At 43.8% G+C, this 21,263-nt stretch overlaps 1 protein-coding gene across 1 annotated transcript; it reads left to right on the forward strand.

Moving 5' to 3' along the window:
- The first annotated feature begins 4,230 nt into the window (after positions 1-4,230).
- On the forward strand, positions 4,231-20,581 carry LOC147339501 (alpha-2Db adrenergic receptor-like). Its single transcript, XM_086294945.1, has 2 exons — positions 4,231-5,839; positions 19,341-20,581. Exons 1-2 carry the CDS (start codon positions 5,513-5,515, stop codon positions 20,484-20,486), a joined length of 1,473 nt encoding a protein of 490 aa, XP_086151071.1. The 5' UTR covers positions 4,231-5,512; the 3' UTR covers positions 20,487-20,581.
- The last annotated feature ends 682 nt before the right edge of the window (positions 20,582-21,263 follow it).

The raw sequence follows: 21,263 nt of genomic DNA on the forward strand, positions 1-21,263 counted from the left end.
CCCTAATTGCCATAAACAATTAAGCTAGGTGGCTAAATGTTTAATGTTTTGGAGATGCCACGTGTGAAATGTCTATCACGCGCTTTGCTGAGATATCAGCCTGATCGGGTGTTTTCCTTCTTTTTCATGCATCTTTCTTTATGTTGGTTTTGCATGAACAGCAACGTGGCAGCATTGCACCTGCAATTCTCAAACTCTGCAATCTTTGTATATAAGATTCATACAAGTGGAAAAGTTTGAGCTTTTATCCTTCTTAGTGGTCAGTCAGAGAAAAGTTATTTCAGTTTGTACACCATTCAACTCTTACCAGTTTAAAGGACAATAAGAGGCTGTGCAATTCCGTTTAAGCTGCGTCTGTCATTTTCAGTGCATAATGCTTTCATAGCTCCAAATGTCAGCCTTTTGTTTGCAGATGTAACTTCTCTATAGGCTGTTGGTGGCCTTCATTTGCAACACGAAAATGCCTGAATACACTAATCCACCACAGCAAGCAAGCATTTATGAACCTTTCAGTTCAAATTCATTAAAAATTGATAAGACTAAACATTCCAAGAATTTTTTTTTTCCTGCAGCAGTTTGTATTATTTTATGATGGCACATAAAAGACATCCCGCAACAATCATCACTCAGAGTTTGGTCAGTTTGGTCCACTGGGCTCAACAGTCTGATAAATAAGGGTCAGTTCTTTATCTTGCCTAAAACAGAAAGGCCTCCTGTCAGCATCACTGTCAGTGCTCAGTACTCAGTGATGTTCCTCGTTTCACTGAATGTGCTACTAGACATTTTTAAAAAACGATTTTAACATCTAATTATTGTCCAAACAAGAAACACTTTGTTGTGTGAAATTTACTCATAACGTAGCTGCCGGGTCTGAACAAAGCCTCTGGCACTCCCCACACACAAGCTAATGTTAGCCAAAGCTGATCTCCTGGTCAGGATAAATCCCCCAAAACTGTTAAGATTTGCTCTCAGAAGGGAAATGGCTGTTAAAGCTTCTGCAGTTAATATATTTGACTTTCATATTGAATGAAATCACCATGTCCCATATGAAAACCTACAAAGAATTATTAAAGTGAATAAAAGCACAAACATCAAAAACAGTCATAGTGGAACTCCATGAAAAAGCTGTTCCTCTCTGGAGTCACTACAGGTGGAAACATCGAGTCATTGTTGGATTAACATTGATCAGATGGATACAAATAGACCTGTGAATAGATGCTTATATTGGATGCTGTCTGGGTAAGTAGGCAATTGTCTGCTAATATGTTCACCATAATGTGGTAATTATGGCTAGAAAATCAGAGCAGTGTGTCACTCTGCAGCTGTGAAAGCAACATTAAACACAGCGCACAAAGGCAAAAAATGGATGGTCAACAAATCTCATTAAGACCAAAGCCCACAATAAATGATTCATTTTGTTTGGGTGGAAACACCTGATGGATCTTATTTCCATGTGCCCAAGGCTTCATTGGAAAAACAAACAAACACTGGGCGACACAATCCTTGCCATGCACACACCATCGCACATAAACCACAATCCACCAAACACTACTGTTGTTTGTGGTACACACAGCTTCTCACAGTACATGGTTACCTTTATAAGTTCAGCTCTAGCAGTCACCTCAGAAACATCAATATGTATGTATACTTTTGTCAGAGATCACAGATGATGCCCGAAACGATTACAAAATTATATATACCAGGTAGTCAGCAAATAAACTGTATACAGTGCTCCCTCCCTATAATGCGGTTCACCTTTTGCGACCTCGCTCTTTTTCTGCAATTTTGCATGCATTTAAAAAAAAAAAAAATTTTGCACAGCGCATTGTATTCTGCATCCTGATTGGCTGTAGACCATTTTTAATCAATCTCCGTGCCGTGTCTCCTGTACAGTACAGAACGCCTTCAGTTTGTCAAATTCACATAAATCTTCGATCCTAGCAGCGTGACTCTGAAGTGCTGTACTGTGTGTTTGTAAGTTTTCTCCCCAACAAACACAACACTGTCGACCACCTGCAGGAGCCTTTGGTTTCATTCTATAATACTGGACTTATTTTTCAATGAAGGTTTGAACTTTGAGAGTTTAAACAAGAGAGAAAAGTGTGAAAATGTTCATGCCTGTCTGAGAAAAGTGTATAAAGTGTGTAGTGAGGGGTTTTACTTAAAACATCTATAATAATTGTAAAATATAAAGTTAGCTACTTTGCGGATTTCACCTATTGCGGGTTATTTTTAGAACGTAACTCCCACAATAAACGAGGGACGACTGTATAAAAGATGGATTTGGCTTCTCAAACGTCTCCACCTTCAGCTGGTGCCCAATCCACACCTCACTGGACTCTTGCAGAGTTGTGGTCACGAGGTAGATGGTGCTTACCGTGCTGGTAATCCCCTAACCAGACGGTGGACACTGGAGGTGAAGGCAGCTGTTATATTGAGGAGGTTAACTATCGGCAGGTAAAAGCAGCAAAGCACATTGGACTGTGGCAGAGGAAAACGCACAGAACAAGAAGTTCAGTCACCTGGCAAACCATCAGATGACTCAGAAGGTTGAAGTGGCTTTCTGTTCACAGTGGATGAGATTTGCTCTGAGTTTCTCAAGGCTCTACAAGACTGCATTAAAGTCAGTGAGAAAGCCTCTGGATCCGTAGAACATTTGCCAGCGATTGGTCCACAGAATTTCCAGGTGGAGCCAGGGGGCAGAGGGCATCTGTTTTGATGGCATCAGGATCTTGTCTCTACTATTTGCAGATGATGTGATGTTTTTCTCTTCAATGAGTTTAGTCATCAAGCTTGGAGTGAGAAGAATTGTGGCTTTCTTGTGTGCAAGAAACAACAGTATGAGTGTTTCGGGGGAGTTTGACTTTTAATTAAGAAGCCACTATTGTATGAGCATCACTGTGTTTTTCCAAGTTGGATCCACACTAAGCTCTCGTGCTCTGGTGTGTATGGGAGGAAACCACAGCATGTCATGAATACTGTGGTTTGTTCTGAGGGATTTACTGTAAATTCAATATTTGTCTTCAGTAACTGAAAGGTGTGCTGTGTGTTAAATGGCTAAACTATGGTACAATCAGTATCACCTGCAACACACTGATTCAATGCAGGTTGTGGAAGCAGGAACACTACATCTAGTATCCTACAACAATTAGGAAAAGGACACTATCACATTATATATATACAAGTATGTTAGCATACATGGTGGAGTGATTCTGGGGGTTGTTTAGTCAGCTCTCAGTGCCTGATGTGAACAGAAACACTCCCTGTGTCTCAGATCCTGGGCTTGTTCTTTCCGTCCTCTGCCAGGGAGAGAATAGAAGTAGGCGATCACTGCCATTTGTCTGTTTGTTGGCCAAAATCTACCAAGCCAAATCTGATCAAACTTGGTAGGTAGGAGGAGCACGGGTAAATAAAGAAACCACTACATTTCTGTGTGGATCTGGACCACTTCAAAAAATAAAAAGCAAAATGGGGCTTTGGACTTGGGAGAGGATGAACACTCTTTGCTAGCTTGAAGAGCACATATGGAACAGCACCACCAACAATGCATTTGGTGGTGATGCGTTAATTTCCCTCCATGAAGATTCATTATTCTCAATGACCTAAAGCCCCACAGGTTGAATAAACGGCTCCAAACGTGGCTAATATGAACGCTCCCTCAGGAATCCCCGATGATGTTGATGCAGCGAGGCAGTAAGAGCAAGAAGACAGACTGTATGTATCCACTGTAAAGGTGCCCACGGGCCGTGGCACCACAGGATTACCTCCCTGCATGGATTCCTGTCACGCATGGCTGTGACAGTTCAGCCACCTCTGACGCTGGTGTGAAAGGCGTGCGAGTGTCACTGTGGTGAGTTGCATTCACATGCAGGAGAAGTGTAACCACAGTGCAGGCGGATTCTGGTCGATCTGCCTACATGTGAGCGCTCAGTGCCAGGCAGCTAAATAAAGAGCATCAGTGATTAAGTAAAAGGCTCCTTGCTCTGACTTCTCTCATCTCAGGATAAATGGAAACTGATGAGCACTCAGAACTTGACACAACTCTTCTTTCTCTCTTTTCTCCGAGGCTCCTTTCCATTTCCTTCTCTACCTCCTCTCCTTTCTCTCCCCTCTTTTCTTTCTCTTCTGCCCACTTTCCACTCTCCCTTTCTCTCTTTGCTTCCTTCACACTCAGTTCCTTACTCCTCCCACTTCCTTCTCTCTTCTTTCTTGAGCCTGTCATAGTTTTCCTCATCTCTTCCTGTCTTCCAGTCTTCACTTGTCTGCTTTGCCCGGTTTTCCTCATCTTCCTGTCCGTTCTTTCCCCTCTGTTTTTTCCCTTTTCTCTGTCTTTATTTTTTCTTACATAACTACTCTTGTTCTTCTCGCCTCTCCTCCTCTCTTCTTCCTGCCATTCATCCTTCCTTTTTCCTCTTTCCTCCACAGGCCCCTGCAGTCTTTCCTTTTTCTACACCTTCTCATTTCTTTTCTGTTTCCTGTTTTGTCTGTTCATCTTTACCCTTCATTTCCCCTCTCCCCTTTCTTTTCTTTTTAACTATCCCTTATTTTCAGTTTCCTCCCAATTCCAGTTCCCCTCTTTCATCTCATCTTCATCTTCTTCTTCTTCTTGCTCTCTCTAGCTTCATTAGTTTCCTTTTCATTCCCCATTCCTATATCTCCCCGTGTTCCCCTTTTCCCTCCTCCCACACTCTCACACTTCATCCATCGTTTCTGTCTCACTCCTTTGCTCTTTCCTTGCCTCTTCTCCTTCAAACACCTCTTCCTCTCTCTCGCTCCTGTCCAAGTCTTTCTTCTTTTCATCTCTCTCTCCTCCTCCTCTCTTCTCTATTCCAGCAGTACCGACTTAGTGAGCAGCAGCGGCAGCAGCGGCAGCAGCACCGTCACTCAGCTCAGCAATAACTCGCATGAAAGTGAGGACCTGCTTTTTTTTCTTGACTCTTTTTTTATTTTTAAAGATTTAATCTTTTCTTTTGAGTATTTTTTTCCCTCCACTTTTCAGCCGCTGGTTGTTTTCCCAGTGCAGCAGAATGAGGGTACCATGCATCCCAAATAGGCTTTCTGTCCTCACTCCAACTAGAGCATGCAGCCATATGCTTGTCTTCGTTCCTTCAGCTCACTGGAGTTAAACAGGTCAGTCTGTAGCTTTTATATAAAATTTAAAAGTGGGGACTTTAGAAGACGGGATTTTCTTAATGAAATTTCTCATGCAAACCCTTCATGTAGTGGCAGAGTGTGTTTGGGCACGACCACTGATATCAAGCTGCATGTTTCAGAGGATAATAGTATGAAATATTCAGGATAGTTATCGTCCTGTGAGAATGACAGAAATCGATTTTTGTCAAGAGACAAGTCATCTTTTTTTTTCTTTTTTTTGAAACTTTAATATTTGGAAGTTGGTGAAGATATTTGGGGGACATTTCTGTGTTTTCGCTGTTTTTTTTTTTGTGACATAAAGACACATGCACTGGTCTTCAGTGAAAATGGAGATCACAACGTCAGTGGTTTAAGCAGGATGGAAGCATCGGAGGCGTTGACGCCTGTAACGGCCACCACGCCGGCCACGTTGATACCAAACTCTTCTCTGGAGAATGTCAGCCAGGCGTCCTCTGGCTCGTCCAGATCTCCTCCTCTACCTCCTCACTCGCAGGTGGCGTCGGTGTTTATCGTGCTGGTGGTCACGGTCATCATCCTGGGGACTGTGGTGGGGAACGTGCTGGTCGTGGTGGCGGTGTTCACCAGTCGAGCCCTGAGGGCACCTCAGAACCTTTTCCTGGTGTCTCTGGCTTCAGCGGACATACTGGTGGCAACTCTGGTCATCCCCTTCTCCCTAGCCAATGAGGTGAGGCGACTGTTTTGTAGTTCCAAGTTCACACAGTTTTCTATGTATTCGGTTCCTGTTCCTTGTCTGTTTACAAACAAGAATTAATAGCTGTATTAGCGCCGATCAGGTCAAATCTCTGAAAGTCCAATAATTTTAGATGTTGTTCAAACTTGGTCTGGAGGTTTCTCTCCATCTCGATTCTTCTCTTGTGAAAAAATACAGTGTTCACTGCACCAACGCAGGGGCTCACCACAGAGCTCCTGCAACGCTGAGTCTGCCGACAGATGAGTAGTCTCTGTGCAGCCCTTTCCTTTCATTTCTCAACATACTGCAGTCTACAATTATTTGATGGTTAAATGAGTTTCACTGGGAGTATCAAGGTTAAGAGAACATGATTTTCTTCATTTTCATTTGAGTATTTATGATTTCCATGATATAAAAAGCCTAAAAAAAAGCTATCCTATTTTTCTCTCTGTCCCCTGCTCATCCTTATTGTCACCCTCAGGGCACCCTCCATTCTCCCCTCTCTCTTCACTTTCATCATCCTCTCACTCTGTGCTCACTGGCTGCTATACAGAATGACCCTCTGCAAGTACCAAGCGTACGGGACTGATCCGAGCCCCGTGAGCTTGCAGCCTTGTGCTGTTTGGTGATGAGGTACATCAGAGGCCAAACCGCATTGATAATGCGTCCTAAGGCACGCCATAATAACAGTAAATCATGTCATCATGTTGATAAATGTTAAGTCCAAACTCAAAATTCAAATTCAAATTTTATTTGTCACGTACACAGTCATACACAGTACGATATGTAGTGAAATGCTTGGACAACTGCTCGTGACCTAAAGAAAACAAAAAAGGAAAAGGCTATGAATAAGATAGGAAATAAATATAAAAATTAAAAAGGGTAAATTTAACTAGGAAGGAATAAAATATAAATTAAGGTTAAAAATGAAATAACTGTACAACACAAATTAGAATGAAGGGTAAATTTAACTGGGAAGAATAAGATAAAATATATAAATTAAAGTTGAAAATAAAATAACTGTACAACAAAATACACAATATAGAACTATATAAGAATGTATGAAGAAATATAAATATAAATAAATATATACACAATAACAGCAGCTGTACAAGTATTAACTGGAAATGAAGAATATAGTGACCAGTGTTGTGCAAAAACAATGTCCAGAAAGTCCAGTGTGTGTGTAAGAACCATATGTGTGGGTCAGTACTGTGTGGTGGTGTGATTGAGAGACCGTATCGCCTGCGGGAAGAAGCTCCTCCTCAGTCTCTCTGTGTTGGTCTTCAGGGAGCGGAATCGCTTTCCTGACCTCAACAGAGAGAACAGTCTGTTGTTGGGATGGCTGAGGTCCTTCACGATCTTCCTGGCCTTGGTCCAGCACCGCCTGCTGTAGATTGAGTGCAGGTCAGGGAGCTCGGAGCGGATGGTGCGCTCAGCTGATCGCACAACCCTCTGTAGAGCTCGTCTGTCCTGCATGGTGCTGTTCCCGAACCAGGTTAAGATGTTTCCCGTCAGGATGCTCTCTATGGTGCACGAGTAAAAGTTCCTGAGCACCTAGGAGGGCAGTTGGAAGTCTCCCAAGCGTCTGAGGTGGTAGAGACGCTGTCGGGCCTTTTTCACCACGGTGTTGATGTGACAGGACCATGACAGGTCCTGCGTGATGTGAACTCCGAGGTATTTGAAGCTGTCCACTCTCTCCACTGGGCACTCGTTGATGACGGGGGTCTGGTAGTTCCTCTCCTGCTTAGTGCTGAAGTCCACTATCAGCTCCTTTGTCTTACTGACGTTTAGAAGGAGGTTGTTCCTCTGGCACCAGTTCTCCAGATTCCTTATCTCCTTCAGGTAGGCCGTCTCGTTGTTATCAGAGATCAGGCCCACCACGACGGTGTCGTCAGCAAACTTGACGATGGTGGTGGAGCTGGTAGTGGCCACACAGTCATATGTGTACAAAGAGTACAGCAGGGGGCTCAGAACACACCCCTGGGGGGCTCCAGTGCTGAGAGTGGTGGAGGCTGAGACATGTCCGCCCATCCTTACTGCCTGTGGTCTGCCAGTTAGGAAGTTGGAGATCCACTGACACATAGATGAGCTGAGTCCCAGATGCTCCAGCTTGGTGGTGAGTGTGGAGGGAATTATGGTGTTAAATGCAGAGCTGTAGTCTATGAAGAGCATTTTAACATAATTACCCCTTCTAGTGTCCAAGTGAGTGAGTGATGTTTGGAGGAGATGAGAGATGGCATCGTCTGTGGAACGATTTGGACGGTAAGCGAACTGTAGTGGGTCCAGTGTGTCTGGTAGTGAAGAAATGATGAAGTCTCTGACCAGGCGTTCAAAGCACTTCATCACTACTGAGGTGAGGGCTACAGGGCGATAGTCATTGAGAGGAGCAGGGTGGGGTTTCTTCGGGACAGGAACAATGATGGACTCTTTGAAGCATGTGGGGATCACCGACTGAGATAAAGAGATGTTGAATATCTCAGTGAACACAGGAGCTAGCTGGTATGCGCAGTCTCTTAGGATACGACCTGGGATGCCGTCTGATCCTGCTGCTTTCCTGGTGTTCACTCTCTTGAAGGCTCTCCTTACTTCATGCTCGGAGATGACGAGCACGTTTCCGGTGCTGGCAGTATCTTCCTGTTTGCAGCCATTAGCGCCGCTAGCACTAGCATTGTTGGAGTCCTTAGCTGCAGCCTCGAAGCGAGCATAGAAAGTGTTCAGCTCGTCTGCCAGAGTCACGGCCGCGTTCGTCATACCGGTTGTTGGTGCTTTATAGTCCGTTATTGTCCTTAGTCCCCGCCACAGGCTCCTAGAGTCACTCTGTTGGAGTTGTGACTCTAGTTTCCTCCCATAGCGCTGCTTCGCCTCTTTCACCGCCCTCCGCACGTTATATGACGCGGCTTTGTACGGGTCCATGTCCCCCGTCGTGAGTCCCGTGTTGTAGGCAGCGGAGCGGGATCTCAGAGCGTCGCTTCCCTTTGTTCTCCCTCAAGATCTCACTCGGCCAGCTCGGATCCGGAGTTAAAAACTTCGAATTGTGAGTACATTGTATACCAATAGAAACAAGAGTGTCACTGTCATACCTAATGTACCCAATAGTGATGATTTTGCCGATTTAGAAACGCTGAAAACTAACTTAAAAAACAAAGACAAAGAAAAAGTGGTCGGAGCAGTCGTGACGGTGTTCCAGATCTACTGGCGTTTAGATCAACTGGCGTTGGTCGAACAGATGTGTGGCAGTCTTGCGTTTCAGTAGCTCCTACCGACAAACCAGCAAAAAAACGCCAAATGTGTCATCTGTGACACTTGTGAGGTTGTCTCAAACACACTCCGTCAGTCTTGATGCTGTTGAACAACAAAATGTTTAAAAATGTGGCGAGTTTACCTGGTGATATCCTCATGCGCGACGCGATCGCAAAAACAGCAAACAAGTAACACCACGCCGATGTTGTTCACAGGACAGCAAGAGTAAACGATCGGGAGACTCTTGTCGTCGTTATCGTTCCCCTCGCACGGTTTATTTCTCCGAATTCAGCGTTTTTGCTTCACAACTAAAGCGAGCAGTTTACTTTGTGCACTAACATGGAGTCGAGTCAACCAGCGCCACCTCTGGCCAAGTGCCACAGCCTACAGCCAGATCAACCTGTGACACATCTGCACCACGTTTGAATCAGTGTCATGCACATTTGTACCTTTCAATTGTCTCTGTTTGTGCGTCATGCAAATAAACCTTTGAAAAGAATGAAATGATATCATATATTCCTTATTGGCCTACATTTGTTCAAAATCCCAAATTATATACACAAAGTCATAGAAATCACCACTCCAATTGGTCATCATGATTTTGATATTCTCTTTTTCCATAACAATGAAATACACCTTGGACAAATATGACACATCAATATTTCATTAGTGTTGTAACATCACATGTCGTTAGCATAGTCTGCCTGTGTCTTCCCTCTGCAAACGAACATTTCAGAGTTGGTTGTTATATACAGTCTGTATAAGTGTGGTTAATCTAATAAACATTTGTAAGGAGATGGCAGTTACTGTGAATGTACTGCAGGTGATTAGTAATAAACAGTCAGACAATGACCCTGACAATCTCATTCAATCTTGCAGATTGAATGCACCTTCTGTGGAAAGTGGTACCACACAGTGTTGTGGACAAATGTTGTGGGTGCTAAATAAACAGAAAAAAGTGATCCCTGTTGTCTTTGCTTACTGATTGTTTTTAGTGTTGACAATCCACATTGCTGCCATTGCATCTGTCAACATGTTTGTGGGCAGATTTGGATGTACCAGGGGTAAGTGCAGCCACTCAGCCTCTACTCAATGTGATCATAGCAGCAGGTGCAGATGTGTCACAAGTTAATCTAGTAGTAGGCTATGGTAGTAGTGGACTGACCTCCATTGGAGACTGCTCCAGCTGCTGTGTGATAGTGGATCTGCTACAAATTGAAGATCATAAGCAAGTTTTGGAAATTAACCCTTGTATTATGTTGAAGAACAAACAATTGACATTGATTTTGTTGCGGGTCATTTTGACCCGTACTGTGTAAATCCACTCAGAATTATCCAAAAACTGCAATAAAACAATAGCAACTTTATTTTCCATTAGATAAACATGTAGAACACAGACATACAACAGTTAGACTTTCCATAACTATTTTAGGAACAATTTGGTTTTTCGTTCTTACAAACACATTTCTTTTGAACTTGCCCAACGTTCTCAGTTTTTCAATGCTCAACATTTTCAATTTTGTCCACATGCTGGACAAAATGTGCTTTCTGCAGATGTACTTCTTGCATTCCTCACAGAAAGTGCTTGTTTTCAAACAGGAATCTTCCTAACTAAGATTTAAAACAAAGGATTTCTACGTCTCCTCCAGTCTCACAAACAGATGACAAACCAAGCGACACACCTGAGTCACTGACTTTCTTAAATCCACTCACTCTCACTGGCTGTTTATTACTAATCACTGTGTAACTGCTGTGAATTCAAAGTAACTGCCATCTCCTTACAAATGTTCATTAGATTAACCACACTTATACAGACTGTATATAACTCCAGCCATGTTGATGGATTGCCTATATTGGCTGGAAATATTAATTTCCAGGGAACAGACACAGACAAACGATGCTTACAGGATGTGACGTGACAACACTAATGAAATATTGATGTGTCATATTTGTCCAAGGTGTATTTCATTGTTATGGAAAAAGAGAATATCAAAATCATGATGACCAATTGGAGTGGTGATTTCTATGACTTTGTGTATATAATTTGGAATTTTGTACAAATGTAGGCCAATAAGGAATATATGATATCATTTCATTCTTTCCAAAGGTTTATTTGCATGACGCACAAACAGAGACAATTGAAAGGTACAAATGTGCATGACACTGATTCAAACGTGGTGCAGATGTGTGTCACAGGTTGATCTGGCTGTAGGCTGTGGCACTTGGCCAGAGGTGGCGCTGGTTGACTCGACTCCATGTTAGTGCACAAAGTAAACTGCTCGCTTTAGTTGTGAAGCAAAAACGCTGAATTCGGAGAAATAAACCGTGCGAGGGGAACGATAACGACGACAAGAGTCTCCCGATCGTTTACTCTTGCTGTCCTGTGAACAACATCGGCGTGGTGTTACTTGTTTGCTGTTTTTGCGATCGCGTCGCGCATGAGGATATCACCAGGTAAACTCGCCACATTTTTAAACATTTTGTTGTTCAACAGCATCAAGACTGACAGAGTGTGTTTGAGACAACCTCACAAGTGTCACAGATGACACATTTGGCGTTTTTTTGCTGGTTTGTCTGTAGTAGCTACTGAAACGCAAGACTGCCACACATCTGTTCGACCAACGCCAGTTGATCTAAACGCCAGTAGATCTGGAACAACGGCAGCCGACCTCACCAGCGCCATTCTTGTTTATAAAACAATATTTACAGTATGTTAAAATATGTTGGCCTGATTTAGGCGTATGACAGGTGCAATCATACGACATAGAACAGCTAATAAGGACACTGGTCTTGCAGGAGTTATTTAGTAATACATAATAACTCCCGATGGCATTCATTAGAGTACACAAAAGCTCACTTCCCTCAGAGCGGGTCACCATATAATACAGCTTAGTGCTTCTTGTGTTGCTACGTTTTCAGCTGAAGCCGCGATCAATACAAATGACTGCTTGGAGTAAGGTGTAGCTGCCAGTACAGCCCAGTACCAGTCAGACTGTGCTGTGGACTCAACTATTCTGCATCATTTGTAAGCCTCCACTATTTTTTTTAAAATTAAAGTCCAGTCACCCAATAAATTTATTTAGGCAATTTATTTTTTTGGAATTAAAAAAAGCTTTTTGTCATGGTCCAAGAAAACCCAGCGTTTTGCTTCTCTTACTCTGAAGGTACTTCGTCTCATGTGTTGTGTTTAGCTTTGCGTCTTCTGTCTCCAGCTGAGTTCCCCATGTGTTTCCTGTTCCCTTGTTGTTCCCTGTCTAAGCTCTTTGTTTCCTTCTGTCCGGCGTTGCGATCTCCCTCATGGTTGTGTGAGTCTCTGTGTGTTCAGTTCATTAGATTTTCCAGTTTAGTTTTGTACAGTTTATTCCTGTGTTTGAGTCTCGCCTATGAGTCTGCCTTTGGGTCCTTTCCTGCCTGCAGCACACAGCCGATCATGACACTTTTCATCCCAGCATTTCAACGTGCCCTCCTACCATTGTGACAAAGTCTGTCCCATTTTCCGCTCCATTACCGCGAGATTGCATCAAATAGGAATCTCATACCCAAGTAGCTCATCTGTTTGAAATGACCCTCAAAGCCTGTGATGTTCAAGAAACCTGATTGGGATCATTTGCATATCCTGCTGTAAGCAGCCATCAGAAGATGTGTACACTGTGGCTGTAAAGAGATAGACATGGTCAACAACAATATTCAGGTGGGCTGTGGTATTTAAATGACGCACAGCTGGTAAAGAGCCAAAGTGTGCCAAGAAAATATCTCCCATCACCGCCATAAGTACCTCGAACCACTTATTCAAGGCAGGATGGATCTATGCTTTCATGTCGTTTCAGCAGAAATCCAGACTCATGAGATCAGGCAACATTTGTCCAACCTTTTATTGTTCACTTCGGTGAGCCTTTGCAAACTGCTCTTAGCTGACAGGATTAGCACTTGGTGTGGTCTTCTGCTGCTGTGGCCCAAGCCCAGTGTATGATGCATTCATAGATGCTCTTCTGCACACTTTGGTTGTAATGAGTCGTTGTTTGAGTTACTGTTCCCCTCCTCTGAGCTGTCTCCTCTGGGAAAGACAAAGATTTTTTTTTTTCTAGAGAACTGCCACTAACTGGATGTTTTGTCTTTTTCCTGCCATTCTTTGTGAACTCTATAGATGCTTGTGTGGAAAAATTCCAGTAGATCAACAGTTTCTGAAGTACTCAGTTTTCTTTTCTTTCCTTTCTCTCCCGTTCTGATGCTTGGTTGGACCTTCAGTGCAGTGCAATGATATGCACTACACTGACTAATTTACTGTAACACAAACACATATTTATTCATATTCAGTGCTGATGTACACAGTAACATATTTTTTAGAAATGTGCATTACTAATTTTGAATCACTTCGCCTCTGTCAGTGCACCCCAGGGCGGCTGTGGCTACAATGTAGCTTGCCATCACCAGTGTGTGAATGTGTGTGTGAATGGGTGGATGACTGGATGTGTAAAGTGCTTTGGGGTCCTTAGGGACTAGCAAAGCGCTATACACATACAGGCCATTTACCATTTACCATTCACTTAAAGCTGGATTACCTCACAGGGGTGTCTAAGGAGCTTGGAAAGAAAAGTGTCTGGACTTCTTTAAGTTGCTTGAAGACGTTTCACCTATCATCCGAGAAGCTTCTTCAGTTCTAGGGTCAAAAGGTGGAGAGTCCCAGAGTTAAACCCTGTAGGACTGTCCCCCCCAAGAGGGCCAAAGGACCCCCTAATGATCCTCTACCTAATCACACGATCCATGGTGTGAAAGCGGGTGTGGGTCACAATCAGCCAAGGTTTCAGGTGAACCCGCTGTGAAACTTAGCCCCAACCTATCATGTTGTTTTCTGAGGTCAATCTGGGACTCTCCAGCATTTGACCTGAAGAAGCTTCTCGGATGAGAGGTGAAACGTCTTCAAGCAACTTAAAGAACTCCAGACGCTTTTCTTTCCAAGCTCCTTAGACTACGATGACCTGGATGACTGAGAACCTTCACAGACTCACGAGGGTGTCCACCTTCACACCTCAAAGAAAAAAGCTGTAACAACTGGGAATCCTCCACTGAGTCTTCTAAATTAAGTCATGTGAAATGTTCACACCAGTGTGTGAATGGGTGGATGACTGAATGTAGTGTAAAGCACTTTGGGGTCCTTAGGGACTAAGTAAAGCGCTTTACAAATACAGGCCATTTACCATATTTACCATTCACTTGGATAAATGACAAATAGAAAAAGGGCAGCTTGTGGTTTTTTTAATCACTGCGATTAAAACGTCAACAAAAGAAAGCAGTGTAGTGGAAGATATAGTGAAGCCTTTAGTTTACTTATAAAGACTGATCCAAGGACTGTGAATCACATGGTGCAGACCTTTTTACATATTTTCTATTAGCAGGCTTTTAGGCTTTCAGTGACACTGGGGAAACACTGGTAGGAGACCACAGCATGACCAGTAATGCAACTGTGTGAAAATGAACTGGTTGCTTTTGAAATGAATGCTTCGAAGTTGGAGACCAGGTCTACAGCTGCTGTTCAAAGCGACTTTAGTACCTCAAAATTGCAATGCAATAACAATAAGTACTTTATTCATCTTTTCATGGCTAAAGATGAAAATAAATACTTAAGAAAAAAATCCTGATTGAGGTTGTCATAATTCATGCATGACAGGGTTAAAGGAACCCTCCAGCATTGGGCCAAAAACATGCACTGCATGCACATAAAGACTGCATCACAATGAAGCCGGGGGTAAATATGTGGGGTGGGAGCTTCTGGTGCTGAATTTTGAATTAGTATCCAGGTGTGGATCAAGAGAAGCATTTCCATCCACTTGTTTTTAAAAATGCATTTCCGATTTGACCTTGCAATACCCAGAAGGAAAACAGACATTTTCAAAACATTTGAAGCATGCAGAAGAAACAAATACATGATATATAATGCACAAAACATACATGAATGTATGTAATGTTCACAGCAGCTTCTGCTCTGCTGCTGAGACACAAGAAACGTTGAAGACATTTCTCCATTTTTTACTCTTTGATTAAAGCACATTGAATCAAATCATATCCTTCCCTCATCTCCTTGTAATAATTGCAGCCTGCGGAAGTGTGAGCCCCATCAGCTGTTTATGGCAACAAATTTACTTCATCCATCCATTCAGTTTCTACTTCTTAACGGGGTCTGCATGTTGAGGGCAGCAGCAAAGATGCCCTGACACCCCCTCCAGCTCTTCTGGGGAGATACTGAGGCCCAGCTCAGAGTCCGTCTCTTCAGCGTGTCCTGGATCTGTCCTGGGGTCTCCTTCTAAAACACGTCACAACAGGAACACCCATGAGGCATCCCAGTAGGATGCCCGAAGCACCTCGTGGCTTTGACTGATCTCCTCGTCTTATCTCTAAGGCTGAGCCCCGACACAAGAAGCTCAATCTCTGTGATTGGATTCTTTCAGGTGCATTCACCTAAGCACACAGCTTTCTTGTCACCACAAAAGACCGACACATAAATTCACTCATGCTCATACATTTGCATAAAGGTCATGGATGGAATTATTTCCTAGATTTTCTCGAACACCGATGGGGATTGAGCGCAGTGTGTGAAATTAAAGCTGGGATTGAGCAGTCTGAATGTTGACGCTCTGAGGTCAGGGACAACTCTAACCCTAACCCCAGGAAATCAGCAGGCTTTGTGTTTATTGAAAGGCAAAGTCTTGGCAGACCTGGAACAAAGACATGATCGCTTTGCTGACACGCAGCAAAAGCTAATCACATATTTACCAAAACATCAATTTTGTTGTTTTTTTTTTTAAGTGTAGTGTTCGGTTAGAGCGAGGGTCAGGATCACCGCCTTCAGTACGCTGATGTAGACCTCAGAGGGTTATCGATTCCTCCTGTGACTGAGGAAGTAGAGCAGGTCATCTACTACACCAAAGGTCAATTATTGGAGCTGAGCCTCATCCAATCCTTAATGGGCAAGGTAATGTACCAAACCCCCGATGCATCTCTCAGATTGTGAGTGTGCATGTGTGTGTGAGGGTTAGTTAGAAAGGTCTTAAAGGGATCGAATGATGCATCGTGGGTATGGGAGCATGTGGCTTGTTGTGAAAACCCCTGAGTTTGCAGGAAAAACCTGTATAAGTAATACCAGTGAGTACTGAAACATGTGCTGGGTGCAAACACACAGAGGTGCCTGTTGGTGTAACTTCAGGTACATTTTTAATATCATTATTTTTGGTGGTGGACGTGTGGATTTTTTTTATTCACGTTAGAGAGAATGCTCTTTTTGCAGAATCTCATAAACCCATGTTATTTACAACAGAACATAGAAACCATCAAATGGTTCAATTGAGAAAATGAAGCATTTTGAGTCATTTTGTTTTTGATGGTAATAACACAAAACAGCTAAAGATGCTCACACGGAGCCATGGTTACCACAGTCTAACATCTCCCATCTTTGAAACATCGGTCAGTAAATGTTTGGGAACTAAAGGGACAGTTGCTGCAGGAAGACGAGTGTTGACCCATTCTTGTTGGATAGAGGATCCTAATAAAATAAGATGTCCGTCTCACAGGAAGTAACAAAGGTCAAACCGACCATTAGGGCTAATTTACTGCTACAGAGTAGCCGACGATCTGGCGAAGAGTGAAGGTCTGAGCTGCTCCTTAAGTACTGCCGATGACCTGCAGGTGAGGAGAGGCAGGCGAGGTAGACAGGAAGTAGAAAAAACACACCTTACACACTGACGGACAGCCTGGACCATGATATTATCACTGAGTAACTGAGCGGGGAAGCCCAGTCATGGCTGATATGGAGAAGCGTTCATGTTTTACTTGGAAGTGTTTGTTGTCCTTTGAGCTGGAAACATGAAATGAATTTGAACGTCTTACTGAGTAATGAAGAGACGCTCTCTGGCATTCTGCATGAAAACGTGTGAGAAGTAGACTGTCAACATCTTGGCTTGTTAAAAAACGTGACAGATAATTCTGAACAATTTAATTAATTGTTTCCCCTCGCTCAAGTTCGGAGGCACCTGTTTGATGTGTAGCTGCTGAATCCACTCTGATGTTCTCCTCTGCTCTCAGCAATAACTACCTGGTGCTTTGTTCCTGCTTTTCTTTAGCTATTATTCCTTGAAATGATCCTGCAGCTGTATTGTGTTAGACATGGCTTCATATCTGTAGTACTTTCTGTTCCTTCCTGCTCAGGTCTTTGTATTCACTCTCACACCACCGTCATCCTGGTACTTTGAGCCGTCTTTAGTCTCCTACTTAACTGGTTACATTGTAACTAGTTCTTACCTAGTCTCGTCTGCTACTTCTTTCTTCAGCTGAAGGATGGGTGGAGTTATGAGGGGAGTTATTGGGGGTGTCCAAATTCATGGGCTGCATCCAGGTCGATTACATCACAGCGACGCAATGAAGGCGGTCCAAATTTGCGTCCTCCTTTTCCCCAGATTTGAAGGATGGGTCGGGTGTATCCCTCGTGGGATTCATAGCGTGGCTCAGACGGCCAATTCCAGTTTCCAACAATGGCGGCAGCTACTTAGTTTTAATATTACTCTTATTACTCTTTCTGGGTCACAAAATAAACTTTTAAGATATTTTCAAGTGAAAATGTTGCTGTGTAAACTTCAAATCACATATTTGTAAAAGTGCTCAGACGTTTTTGGAGACGTCTGTTACCCACCAGCTCAATAGCTTGCCGGGGGTTCAAGGCTCACTAGAGCCGGCGAGAACGGCGAAGTCCCGGCAAATCGTTTTCAGACCCCTGCGGTCTTTCACTACTCAGGTTAAACATGATACATAAGTCACTTAGATAACTTAAAAATGTTATTGGCTAGACCGTCCAATTTCACAGCCACTCACTTCTGGCCTACCTGGCCTTCGGAGGACCCGGCCCACGTAGACTGCGAAGGCCGGGTCCTCAGGAAGATGCAGCCTCTGAATTTGGACACGGCTATTGTACCAGGTACTCTGACAAGGAAAAGAGATGAGACTGGAGAGAACACAAAGAAACTGCACTAATATGTAGACTTACCAGTTAACTACCAAGCCCTTATTTTAACCGTCTAGCATGGCTTATGTTCCCTGCTGATGGATGGTCATGGTTACAGTGGTCTTTGATGTTGTTGTCTTGGACTGCAGTTGGTGGAGATGAGAAGGGGGCCATTCTAACCATCAACCACACGGTGCTTCGCTAGGCACTCGGAGGCTAATGAACAGAACAAGGAGTACAGGCTCCAGCTGCAGTCCAACATGTTGGAGTCTTTCAATGTGACGGGAGACTCACTGGAGAGACAGACGATTGTACTAATCTATTAATTATTAGAAGTTAGGCAATTTACAGAAAAGGCATTTCATAAAATGAGATGTTTGCAACACTTTTAAAGTGCGCTTGTGTCTTGTGTATAAATGGAATCTGTGAGAAATGTTGAGCTTACACCTCAGTCTACGGCTGAGTGCTTATCTTCATAACTGTTTATCTGTTCTTGAAGCCAGCTTCACCCCGCCGCCTGAAATTCAAGAAGTACGATGTTCAAAGAAAAACGATAGAATATTCCATGGTGATCCTTCCATATAAAGATTTACAGTTTAACAACAATAGTGTTGAAATGAAACTACTGATTTGTGCTCCTGGACTTTTGTGGCTTTCCCTCCCATTTATCTCGCTGTCTGTCTTTCTGTTTACTGCACTTAAAGATCCTGCTGTATTCTGTTATTTCAGTCTGCCACAGCTATGATCAGCAGCTTGAAAAGTAAGAAGAACTGTTGGCCCAGTTTTAGGAATTGCTGTTTATGATTGTGTGCTGTGCAAATAAAAACAGTCAATTTATTTTAACCCTCATCTAACATGCAGGCTCATTTCACACCTCTAAATCGATAAACTAGGAGTGCAACAGGGTAACATGTGCTACTTTTTGTTTTTACCAAGCAGGTCATAAAAAACTGAAGTACATGAGGGCAGATGAAAAGGGACATTGGAAAAGGACAGACTTGGTGCTAGCAGAAGCTGGGGGGGGGTTGATGAATATTTCTGGGAAAAGATTACTGTTTTGAACTGGCTGGAGGAAGACCAGAGCAGCAGCTGCCGTAAGAGCCTCCAGAGTAAAAAAGCAGCAGCCAGTGTGGCAGTTATGAGGTTTTGACAGAATATTTATACTGCAGTGAAATATTCGATTAAGCGATTCCCTGCTGACAGATGCTGATTGAGGAATAAGCACTTTTCTTCGTACACGTCTTAATCACTTTGTCCTCCTTCCAGGTCATGGGCTACTGGTACTTTGGTTCCACCTGGTGCTCCTTCTACCTGGCTCTGGACGTCCTCTTTTGCACTTCCTCCATTGTCCACCTGTGTGCCATCAGCCTTGACCGATACTGGTCCGTCACCAAAGCGGTGAGCTACAACCGCAAACGTACTCCCCGGCGGATCAAAACGATGATCAGCATCGTGTGGCTCATATCTATTGTCATCTCGTCCCCACCGCTGCTAATGACCCACAAAGAGGATCTGGGGACGTACGGGGAGAATAACACGCACACACAGGAGTGTCTCCTCAACAACCAGACATGGTACATCCTCTCCTCCTGCCTGGTGTCCTTCTTCGCCCCGGGAGTCATCATGATACTCGTTTACTGTAAGATATACCGCGTTGCTAAGCAGCGGGCCTCCACCGTGTTCGTGGCGAAGAACGTGATGGAGCGGCAGCCGTCGCAGTCCGAGACGTGTTTCGTGGGCACGTCCAGGGTTTGCCAAAGGAAGGGCTGTCCTCAGTATGAGCTGGACAGCCCGCGGCCCCCCGCCCGACACAGTTCTTCCAACATCGACAGCAACAGCAGCACTCACAGGAGAGGAGAGCTGGATGAGATCGACTTAGAGGAACGGAGCTGCCAAGGTGAAATAAAAACATCCTTGTCCTTTTCCTCATCGCTCCGCTTCCCCAGGAGAGGCGGTGGGAGGATGAAAACAGATGAGGGAAAGGACGCGGAGGGAGCAGCAAACAGTTTGAAACCCCCTCCTTCTGTGCCCCCTCCTTCCTGTGCCTCCATATCGTGGGCATCATCGGACCACGGCTCCAACCATTTCCTTCTCCCGTCTCCGGTGCCCGTCCGCAGCAGACACGCGTCTCTATCCAAAAACAAAGTGGCTCAAATGAGGGAGAAGCGCTTCACATTTGTCCTGGCAGTGGTGATGGGCGTATTTGTCCTCTGCTGGTTCCCGTTTTTCTTCACTTACAGCCTCCACGCTGTCTGCAGGGAGAACTGCATCATCCCTGATACTCTCTTCAACCTCTTCTTCTGGATCGGGTACTGCAACAGCTGCCTGAACCCCATCATCTACACCATTTTTAACCGAGACTTCAGAAGGGCCTTCAAGAAGATTTTATTCCAGACTCATAAACGAACCTAAGATGTCTGAGCGTGTGTGTGTGAGCGCACACACTGACACGCATTAAAACGCAATTGTGGACACGCAGTTTTAACCCTGTTTTCCACTGTGCTGTCATATCGACATTAAAGGGCTTGTCATACAGCCGGAGCATTGATTCATTATTCAACCACTCACTAATTTATTAAATCATCACTTTCTATTCTTGTGTAAACCCACAGAGGAAGATGATTAAAGGCAGGTGTTTCTGCCTCCTTGATGCAATAACAGTTCAACATCACAACCTGGATTGTGCCTGAACTTGAATGTTAATTAGAGGAAAACGTCCACAGGGCAGCGAACAACGTCCCCGTGGTTCTTCCATGTCTGTAGCAAGCAGGCAGACTGCCTCTGCAATCCTGTTATTGACCGAAAAAAGGCTTTAAGGAATGTGAGGGGTAGAACAAACCACTGCGCTTTGAATAACACACTGTGCCTGAGAGTAATTAAACACCACTGGCACAAAGTTTAAACTTTAACTTTAGGTGGAGACAGAAAAAGCTGTAAGAAATGTGCCAGTTTTTCATGCAGCGACAGTGTTCTGTTGACACTATACAGCTTGGGGGCAAAGGCATTAAAATGCATGCACAGCTACAGTAGCAGGCGGCTGAACAGAAAGAGAGAGAAAGAAAAGGCAGAGCTTAACTACACCCAAGACTCTAACCACTAAAAATAATCAATCTCAGGCTCATTCAGCATTGGATAATTATCCTCTGACGTTTAAGATTGAAGCTCAGGACTGCTGGTGATGTAACTCAG

Source organism: Aulonocara sp. 'chitande type north' Nkhata Bay, linkage group LG1 (genome assembly GCF_057382095.1).
Source record: "Aulonocara sp. 'chitande type north' Nkhata Bay isolate Kocher_YH1m ecotype deep benthic linkage group LG1, A_spYH_male_GT1.1, whole genome shotgun sequence".
In the NCBI taxonomy this organism is placed as follows: domain Eukaryota; kingdom Metazoa; phylum Chordata; class Actinopteri; order Cichliformes; family Cichlidae; genus Aulonocara; species Aulonocara sp. 'chitande type north' Nkhata Bay.

Bases quoted from the DNA above. Each gene is read 5' to 3' on its own strand.
- LOC147339501 (XM_086294945.1), top strand. From the start codon at position 5,513: ATGGAAGCATCGGAGGCGTTGACGCCTGTAACGGCCACCACGCCGGCC. The intron at 5,840-19,340 runs GTGAGGCGACTG...TCCTCCTTCCAG, and splicing joins CCTTCTCCCTAGCCAATGAG to GTCATGGGCTACTGGTACTT.